This window comes from Hemicordylus capensis, chromosome 14, assembly GCF_027244095.1.
Source record: "Hemicordylus capensis ecotype Gifberg chromosome 14, rHemCap1.1.pri, whole genome shotgun sequence".
Taxonomy (NCBI): Eukaryota; Metazoa; Chordata; class Lepidosauria; order Squamata; family Cordylidae; genus Hemicordylus; species Hemicordylus capensis.
This window is the reverse complement of record NC_069670.1, coordinates 14,954,557-14,964,411: the sequence shown is the minus strand read 5'-3', so window position 1 is coordinate 14,964,411 and position 9,855 is coordinate 14,954,557. Positions and strand designations below refer to the sequence as shown.

At 53.8% G+C, this 9,855-nt stretch overlaps 1 protein-coding gene across 2 annotated transcripts; it reads left to right on the top strand.

The window, feature by feature from the left end:
* Positions 1 to 3,365: 3,365 nt before the first annotated feature.
* Positions 3,366 to 7,886, top strand: CFAP126 (cilia and flagella associated protein 126). 2 transcript variants are annotated; one of them, XM_053278325.1, is made up of 5 exons: positions 3,379 to 3,529; positions 4,409 to 4,471; positions 4,950 to 5,030; positions 5,907 to 6,083; positions 6,763 to 7,886. In XM_053278325.1, the coding sequence occupies exons 1-5, from the start codon at positions 3,503 to 3,505 to the stop codon at positions 7,411 to 7,413; spliced, it is 999 nt and encodes a 332-aa protein (XP_053134300.1). In that variant the 5' UTR covers positions 3,379 to 3,502; the 3' UTR covers positions 7,414 to 7,886. The 2 variants fall into 2 exon arrangements, with proteins under 2 accessions (XP_053134301.1, XP_053134300.1); XM_053278326.1 differs by lacking the exon at positions 5,907 to 6,083 and having other exon boundaries at positions 3,366 to 3,529.
* The last annotated feature ends 1,969 nt before the right edge of the window (positions 7,887 to 9,855 follow it).

Genomic DNA, 9,855 nt, shown 5'->3' with positions numbered 1-9,855 from the left:
CATTGTCATCTATATAGCAAGAGGAAAAAGCATTGCCCTTTGCCATTCATACAGCCAGGCCTCAACTTTCTGCAGTGCACAAAGTGGCCACAGGAGGGCTCCCTTTTGCCACACCAGTAAAGTGCATGGCCCATTGTCATACATATAGAAAGAGGACAAAGAATTGCCCTTTGCCATTCATACAGCCAGGCCTCAACTTGCTGCAGTGCACAAAGTGGCCACAGGAGGGCTCCCTTTTGCCACACCAGTAAAGTGCTTTGCCCATTGTCATCTATATAGCAAGAGGAAAAAGCATTGCCCTTTGCCATTCATACAGCCAGGCCTCAACTTGCTGCAGAACACAAAGTGGCCACAGGAGGGCTCCCTTTTGCCACACCAGTAAAGTGCTTTGCCCATTGTCATACATATAGGAGGAAAAAGCATTGCACTTTGCCATTCATACAGCCAGGCCTCAACTTGCTGCAGAACACAAAGTGGCCACAGGAGGGCTCCCTTTTGCCACACCAGTAAAGTGCATGGCCCATTGTCATACATATAGGAGGAAAAAGCATTGCCCTTTGCCATTCATACAGCCAGGCCTCAACTTGCTGCAGTGCACAAAGTGGCCACAGGAGGGCTCCCTTTTGCCACACCAGTAAAGTGCTTTGCCCATTGTCATCTATATAGCAAGAGGAAAAAGCATTGCCCTTTGCCATTCATACAGGCAGGCCTCAACATGCTGCAGTGCATAAAGTGGCCACAGGAGGGCACCCTTTTGCCACACCAGTAAAGTGCATGGTCTATTGTCATACATATAGCAAGAGGAAAATGAATTGCATTTTATACCAGTAAAATGCATTGTTCATTGCCATTCATATAGCCAAGCTTCTACTTTCTGCAGTGCACAAAGTAGCCACAGGAGGGCACTCTTTTGCCACACCAGTAAAATACATTGCCCATTAGCTACACCTGAGCTTGTTGCAGTGTTCGTGGACAGAGAAGGGCACCCACCTGCAACAAGAGGAAAATGTATTACACATTGCCATTCATTTATTCAATCCTCAGCTTGCTGCAGTGCACAAAGCAGCCACTGGAGGGCACCCTTTTGCTACAAGAGGAACATGCAGGCCCCATTGCCATTCATACAAACAGATTAAAATGCATTGCCCATTGGCATATATATATATATAGCCTAGCCACAGCTCCCTGCAGTGCACAAAGTGGCCACAGGAGGGCACCCTTTTGCCACACCAGGGAAATGCATCCCTATTGCAAATCATCTGCTCACTGTAATGAATCCTCATCGCCACAAGATGGCATTGTTGTGCCACCCTAGGGGGGATAACCATTTTGTGTGTGTGTTTGGTTTTGTATCTCTGTCCTCAAAGCTTGCCTTGCAACCCGGTGCGCTTCCCTTTGGCCTTGCTGATGTGGGGGAAATCTCACCAGAGGCTTTCATTGCACACTCCTCCTCTTGTGTTCCCCCACCCCACCCCACCCTGGGCATCACTGCCTGGCCGGAATACCAGCTGCGATTGACAGCTGTCAAAATATACAGCTGTCAAAAGTGTTGTTTTCAAACAGTGATCGTGGTGGGTCTCTGTGCCATGCTGGGTGGCATTTTGGGATCATTTTCCTGATGGCAATTTTCCCATCCACAGATTAGTTTCGGCCTGGTCTCTCCAGGTATTGGTATCCTTCTCCAGCCACTAGGACGTACTGCCTTTCAAAGTCACCGGTGGTTGTCCTTGAAAGGTATTTTGGCTTTGGGTTGCAATCACACTTCCATACAAAGGATCCTGTAAGTGCTGAAAGACGCCCTGCTTATCATGAATGGTCGTTTTTGTTAGCGGTCATTTTTGTGGGTGGGATTATCTTTTGGGGGATGGAACCGTAGCTCAGTATCCGAGCACTTGCTTTGCAAGCAGAAACGCCCAGGTTCACTCCCTGGCAGCATCTCCAAGTAGGGCAGGGAAAGACTCCTGCCTGAAAACTTAGGAAGCTGCTGCCAGTCAGTGTTGGCAACCCTGAGCCAATTGGAGCAAGGGTCTGACTCAGTAGGAGGCAGCGCCTTACGGATCCTATCTTCTACTGTTGCCACTGCAAATATCTATATGTCGCTTTTCTGCCTTCACTACCTCTCAAAAGCACCTGGATCGAGGTTTCTTTAAATTGTTCTTATGCTGGTCCAAGAATGAAATAAAGAGCAAGGGCTCTTTACATTACACAAGGGATCGCATGTCAATATACAGGCATTTCAATTCGTAAGCAGGAGCAGTCTATCTGGTAGGCTCACCACCCCCGGCTCGACATTTTTCCAGCCGAGGTTGGATCGCCACCAACGATCTCCCCAGACACATTAAATTAGTGCAGCCTCTCCTTTCGTTTAGACAGCAGATAAGAACAAGTTTTTGAGTCTGGAGAACAACTGGTGGGGGGCTCCCGACGGGAAGAGCCGTTTGGCAGTGGAACTGCCTGCCTCATGAATGGGTGGCTCTTTCCCCCTAGAGGTTTTCTGACAGAGGCTGGGATGCTGTGACCGATTCTGAGCAGGTGGGCTGGAGTATAGAAGACCCTCTTCCAGCTCTAGCCTAGTAGGGTTGTATCTGAGGAATCCCAGCCACCCTGCCTTTAGAACTGGCTCTTTAAGCATGGACCAAGCTGGGCCCGGCCTAGGCACCTTTGCAGTGTGTTGTTATTGCCCCCCACCTGGATGTGGGGCTAGACTCCGGCCGCCTGGCACGAAGCGAGCACCGCCGTCCAACCCATTCGGAAGCCGAGGCTGTTCGCTTCGCGTATCAGCCCATAAAGCAACCAGACGGTGCCGGAAAACACACAGCCCCGCCACGCTCACGACTGGCTGCTTGGATGCTCCTTGCAAATTAATCCTCGGTGACCCGTGCAAAGCAAATGCCATTTCATTACTGCCAGCAGAACCTCAGTGGGAGAGGCCAACTGCACAGCTCCAGAGGGGGGGGGAGAGGGGGCACGGATGCCAGCGACGGAGGATCTCCCAAGTCCTCGGAGCACATCTGGGAGCAGAAGCGGCAGAACGGGATTGAGGCTGCCGGATCCACCCCCTGCAACTACAGGCAGGGGTTAAGTTTTAAAAGTAATCCCAACAGAGACTGGGAGGGACTGGGAGACCCTTTCTTACCCTAAAGCCTCGGCGAGGGAACGAACCAGGACAGGATTCTGATGCTGGGACCTCTCCGCCCTCATTAAGAACAACCACCAAAGCAAAACTTTAAAAAAAAAAAGTATTTAAAAAACAACAGCGACGTTTCTAGTCCTCAGAAAGGGAGTTTGGAGGCGTTTGTTGGTCCCGAGGGGGGCGTGGCTTAGAACTGCCTTTTGAATGGGGAGGTGGCTGGAAAGGGAGGAGCGGGTTGGAGGAGCCTGAAGGAAGCGCCGTTTCCCCATTGGCTGGAAGCTTTCTTTCTTTTCTTTTTTTGTTCTGCCACGCCCCCAACGCTGCGTTGCTAGGAGACGGCCCAAACAAAGGTGCCGAGGAGGAGCCAGCATGGCAACGCACTACAGTTCTGGCCAGGTGAGAGTTGGGGGGGGGGGATTCCCCACCCTAGAGAGCCCCCCCTTCCCTTCCCAGCAGGGATGCTTAACTGGGGAGGGGACAGAGGGGGGGAATTTTTCTGGACGGGCAGAAATCCCCCCCCCATTTAGACAGGAGGGGCTTCCCCTCCCCCCTCCCATTCATGGAGAAGAAGCCCCTCCCCCTCTTTATGCATTTCCTCCCCCCATGGAGAAGCCGTCTCCCAAACGTCATCATGCACAATGCGGGGTGGGGCTCCTCTCCACCACCACCCCCTTTCCAGCCCCCTCCTTCCAGCCAGACCCTTTGCCTGCCCCCCACCACTACTTGTAGGGAGGTCCCCCCCCATCCCTTGCACAGGCCAGGGAGACCTTGAAAAACCCCCCCACCCCAATTTAGACACCCTGGCTTACAGCCCCACCACCACCAACAGTCCAAACCCATCCCCTTAAAAGCCCCCCTTTTCCACTGCCCCCCAGGAGGAAAACCCCACCCCTCCCCAGCCCAGTTCTGCTCTGCAAGGGACTCTCCTGAAAGCCCCCCTCCCCGTTTTCCAGTCATTCTCTCTCCGCCCCCCCCGCCCCCCAGTTTTGCTTAATTGCTTCACTAATAATAGTGGGAAACGTCCCACACCCAGACGTTTTATTCAGCCTCTGGGGCTTTGTTTTCTTGCTCCCATCCCACCATTCCTTCCTCAGGAGCCACAAGGACTAGCAGCTTGGTTTTTAAAAGGCGAGATTGATTTATTTTTTATTTTATTTACAACGTATGCCTTTTGCTGTTCTGTTGAATACCTTGCTGCGCTTCAACAGCATGCCTCTGCAACGCTATGGTAGCCCTAACCATGAGTCCCCCCCACTCCCCGCTTTTATCTTGCAGTATGAGGATGCCTACGTTGCCCAGAAACTGCAAAACTGGAGTCTTCCCAGAGCTTGTAAGGAGGTAGGTTCCACGGCAGGTGAAGTCTTGCGGGGAGGTAGCAGGATCCAGGGCCCCTTGGAGCGGTGGGGAGGTCCAGGTGCGTCCAGAAGCGGAAACAACGCCACGTTCCCTTCATCGCTGCCAATTATCCCATTTTTAACCCGGAAGGGGAAATGTGCCTACCCTTACAGAGTATTGTGAGTCAGATTAATTTCCTCCTGATTTAAGACTGGGGTGGGGGTGTTGGAATCAGACAAATTCATGGATGGCAGCTGGAGCTATTCGCTAAATGAAACCTCCATGTACAAAAGCAGTCTATCTCGGGGTACCAAGTGAGCCCTGATGTTTGGCTGCTACCTTCCAGTCCTGGTTGTAAGCGCAGCAAGGCCTCTGGGCTGGCCACAGCGAGAACCTAAAGAAATCCCAGCTCCAGAGGAACAATTCCTCACCCCTTTTGTGTTGTTAGCACCGGTGCCAATTTCCCCATCTGCTCCCACAGCTCCCGTCTACCCGAGAAGGTTACACACAATTCATAGCCAATGACAGAGGACATCTGCTCCCTTCCATCCCACGTTCCAAGGTAAGGTTTTAGCGTCCCTGCCCCAAAGGGATGGGGGGGAATCAAATATGGGCCGCTTCCTTCTTTCGGGGTCCTGCAATATTGAAGCAGCCGCTTTTGAACGCTGCGCCCAAACTGGCGAAGGAGAGAAACTGTGTGCAGATCGCCTTGTAGACGGGATTCATGAGAAGCAGGGAGGCAAACCGATTCCAAACGTAAAGGCAGCTGCAGAGAGGGTTTGCCCCAGGGAACCGGAACTGAATTGGACCCTAAAATCTCTTAAGTTGCATTGAAACTGGAATAAAACCCCCAGGCAGGTGTATGTATATGAACCAGTCCAGAATAAATGATTCAATAATCAGGCAGGGGGTGTGGAGTTCCACACTGTTTTCTACACTTTCGAGTCTTTTCTGTTTGGGAAAACTTTACTGAGAATCTTTTTTAAAGTAAATCCATCAATAACTGGGCCAAGGGGCACCTTTTTCAAGCTACGGCCCCCTTATATTTCGTGTGTGGGAGGGAGGGGGGATGCCCCCCAGTTCATCTCAGGCTGTCATCCCACCCCCGGGCTGTGGCTGGCCTATTCCTTGTGTTTGGATGGAGATGGAGAGGTCGTTCAGTAAGCAGCCATCTTCTCATTCCTCTTGCTGCGTAAACCACTTTTGAGAATGTGTTGCGTGTCAAACAGTAGCATATACATATTCTTAATAAAGGGTGCGCCCAGGAAGCCAAATTCATGTCCGCCCCCCACCATCTATGACCACCAGACTTATGAAGCTGCCACCTACTGAGTCAGGCCCTTGGTCTATTTAGCTCGGTATGGCCGACTCTGGCTGGCAGCATCTCTCCAAGGTTTCACGCAGGGTGCCCCCTTCAGCCTGCTGCCTTCCCTTCCAGGCTTCCCCCTGGGGCACCTACGTGGGCACATGGGACATGCCCCTGAAGATTCCTCCAGCCCAAGTGAACCTGACCTGCCGCTCGGTGGCGGCTGCCGCCCATCTCACCGAGTGGCTCACCAAACCCACCTCCCTGAACGCCGCTTGCAACGGCCTCGTGCCAGAGATCGTTGGCAAGGTAAAGGGCCCGGACGGGGGGCGGGGGGCAGGCAGGCAGCCGCCCAGGGCAGACTGGAGCCGTGGCTGGGAAAGAGGGGAGGAGGCGGTGGCCGCATGAGGGATGGAGCTGAGGGGAAGACCTCCCGTTTGGCGGGCAGACAGTCCCTGGCAGCATCTCCAAGTAGGCCTGGGAAAGACCCTTGCTTGGGACTTCGGAGAGCTGCTGCCGGTCAGTGTAGGCTGGGTCTCTAAGACAGGGATTCTCAACGTTGGGTCCCCAGATGTTATTGGACTTCAACTCCCATCATCCCCAGCCCTAGTGGCCTTTGGTTGAGGATTATGGGAGTTGAAGTCCAATAACACCTGGGGACCCAACGTTGAGAATCCCTGCTCTAAGAGACAGCTGATGATGAAAATCCATGGCTCCAGTGGGAGAGCATTCATAAATTCTGGATCCAGCACCAGGCTCCTGTCCGGCCCCGAGGCTTCCTCTGGCCTGCCTGGCCCAAATCGGGGGCTCCCCCAACCTCCTCACCCCTCTGCATGCCAGAAAACTTTAGCGTTGTTCATCTTCAGCCGCTGAGAGCCCCTTTTTGCTCCCCGGAAGGGGTGGCGTGTGAATGGCTGAGAGCGCACCCTCGGCCCACACTTGGCACACTGGTCTCCTTACCGCGCCCCCCCCCCCTTTGTCCCGGCAGCCGAACGAACTCCCGCCCGGCGACAGCGAGGCGGCTTCGGCCAGACGCGGCCGCCCCCCAAGCAAAGGCACCCTGCCTCCTGGCTCGGCTCCCGAAATGCCCGCCCAAGGAGAAGACCCCCGCCACAGAGGTGCCGCCACGCCCAAAGGCCCGCTCTCCCGCCAACCGGGCTGCATCGACGTCCGGATGAAGGAAGATGCGCCTCCCGACGACCAGGCCTCCCCCTCGCCGGACGCTAACGAGCTGAAGCCGAAAACCCCCAGCGAAATCCCGCTCTCCCGCCAGCCCGGCTCCATCGACGTCCGCCTGAAGGGCCCCCCGGCCCCGCACCAGCCCAGCTCGGGGGAGCCAGCTCCGAGGAGGGCCATCTCGGCCGAAGCGCCACTCTCGGGCCACCCCAGGTCCCTGGAGGGCAAACCCAAAGGGGTCAGCACGCCCGAGCTGCTGGCTTCTCACCGCCAGGGATCTCTGGAAGCCCCGTGCAAGAGCCTTCTGCCCGAGGCCCTGGCCTACAGCCGGCCCGTCACCAAGGGCAGCCACGTCTCGGAGGTCCAGAAGACCCCACGGGAAACGGAAGTGGCTTGGAGCGAGTTGCCCCAAAGGGAAGGCCTGGCAAGATCTCCATCTTGTCCCGAGAAGCCATCCAGTTAAACCTCCTTCCCAAGGCCAAATCGTCCAAAATTCTATTACCCGCGACCGGAAGTGGAAAACAGCCACCCTGCCCAGCCTTCCACACTGTTCCAGGTTCTTTCCCCCCCCCCAACCACCCTTTTCTCCCAATCCTGCCTCCCCTCGGGGCACCTGCTCTCCCTTCTCTCCCCGATCCCAGCCCCCAGTTTCATTTCTCTCGTGAATCTAGGATCTCTGCAGCAAAGCACCTTCCAGTCACCCCAAGGCGGAATCGCTTCGATGCAATCCTCAGTCAGCTCTGCCCGAGACCATGCCTGGGGGCGGAGACGCCCCATGGGCCGAGGGGGGTCGCTGCCATACAGTCTGAGCTTTGCATTTAAAAAAAAGAAAATCACAGAGGCCGCAGGTGACGGGACGGTGCCGTTACACCGAAGGTGTTTTCGTGGTAATAGACACTAAATAAAAATAACCCCGAAATCATTTCGCTGGTTCAAGAGGGTGTTTTGTTTTGTTCTTAATCGGGCCACCGCTTTGGAGAAATGGTAGTCAATGAATCGAACGTTGTAATCAAGCCGCATTGGAGCACAGCCTTAAAGAAATCTCAGGCGCTTCATCAGACTCGGTGTAATTGACTAATTCAGTGAGCTGCACGGTTTTCCGAGCGGGGGCCACTCCGGCAGAAAACCTTCCAAGAGGAGAGCCATTTCCCACTGTGCTTTTCTGTTCGGAAACGCGAGAGCCCTTTCTGCACAATCCCTCTCTGGGGGGGAGCCCTCGAAAGGGCTGCACTTCCTGGCACACCTTGCAAGCCTTCCAAGATGGGGCAGGGACCCGAGAGCTCTGTTTCCCTTATAGATACCACCACCACCCTCCGCTGGGCACAGCCAAGCGCTGGACGGGGAGAATAGTGGTGCATCTCCGGGGAAATGCGCAGAGGATTCAGCTTTGGCCAGAGCTTCACACGGGCCCAATCAACAATTGGGTGAATTAAAAAATGAGAAGCACCAAATAGAGTCGCAAATGAAGAGACAAAAGTCCCACGGTGCTGTAAACTTATTTATTCGAGCCCAACGCAGTTTTGGCCAAAGCCGCCTTCGAGGGCAAAATCTTGGACTGCCAAAGTTGATGGAGCACATTTGCTGCGATCTTGCTAATGTTAAGTAAAATAAGTTTACAGCACCCTGGGACCTTTTGTCTCTTCATTTGCAACCAATCAACCATTAGGGAGCTATTCTTAGAGATGATGGCAACCACCCCGGGGTCTTACAAGGGAGAACACACTACTAATTCATCTAAACCAACTGCGTGAGTTTGGGTAACGTTTTGACTTCTTTTCTGGATGGTGCACAGACGTATGTCAGCAGGGCCCATCGAAGAAGAGGTCATCCCTCCTCTCTAAGAATCAAGGAAAAATACTTTTAAGACAAGACTTATCATCTGCAGGGTTTTTGTGTGTGCTTACATGAAAAATGATGTTTAAAAAAAAAAAATCAATGCATTCTCCAACTAATTCACAGGTACCTTTTTAAGTCAGTGTCTGGGCTGCACGTCTTCAGACCGTAGGCAGGGGTTTGCACAGCTGAATGTTCCGCCACACAGAGAAAAACATTTCCCTGCAGAAAGCAAGCTAGCATGTCAGGGGAGGGCGGGGCAAGGAGCCTTTGCCCTGACCCACTAGCTTTCGACATGCAGGGAAGCGTCTGGGGCACAGAGGGTCGATTCAATCATGCAAGGCCCCACCTGCCACAATGTCCTAGAATAATTTTTACAAGACCCCGAAGTGGCACATTGTGGGGGGGGTGAGGGGGGATGTGCTAATGGCGGACAAGCTGTCCTCCAGGGGGAACCTTCCCTTCCGAGAAGCCCCATTGATCTTGCAGCCAAGGAACCCCCAAGAAGCTCCCGAGACACTCTGGGAAACACCCTTTGAAAAAGACTCTGCTGGAAGACATTAGATGCATCACCTCTCCCTGTTTATGCTAAATATGTTTGCAAGGAGGGAGGGAAGAGACACACACCCCGGCTAATTAGGTTGGTGAATGCCAACAGAGTCTGTTCCAGGACTCACAAGGCTCCCAGCTTCATTAACAGCCGGCACATGTTGAAGGAGAGTCGACTTCAGACAGGAGGAGAGAGAGCAAACACATCCCGGGAATGAGCGCGCAGTAATGGGCTGAGCAGGAGAGCCGTCTGCTTGCCTGCCCAAGCAGCGTCTTCTTCATCCAAGCGCCAGGGCTTTTAAAGATGCCGGTGGCTGTCTCCCTTTTGATAAAAAGGCGGCATATCGCGAGGAGCTGGTGTGGGGAGAGAACCAGGTTCCCTTCCCCACCGCCGCCTCTATTCTTAGCATCAGAAACCCAGGCCCTGGGAATCGGAGGTCTGACGCGCCACATGCACACTTTGCGGCCACTCTGGCTTCAAATATTGCCCGGTGGGGCTTTGCCCGACTTTGAGAACCCCACC

Excerpts from the sequence above, each read along its gene's own strand:
- CFAP126 (XM_053278325.1), top strand. The coding sequence starts at position 3,503 with ATGGCAACGCACTACAGTTCTGGCCAG. Across the intron at positions 3,530-4,408 it reads CGCACTACAGTTCTGGCCAG|TATGAGGATGCCTACGTTGC; the intron begins GTGAGAGTTGGG and ends TTTATCTTGCAG. Across the intron at positions 4,472-4,949 it reads TTCCCAGAGCTTGTAAGGAG|CTCCCGTCTACCCGAGAAGG; the intron begins GTAGGTTCCACG and ends CTGCTCCCACAG.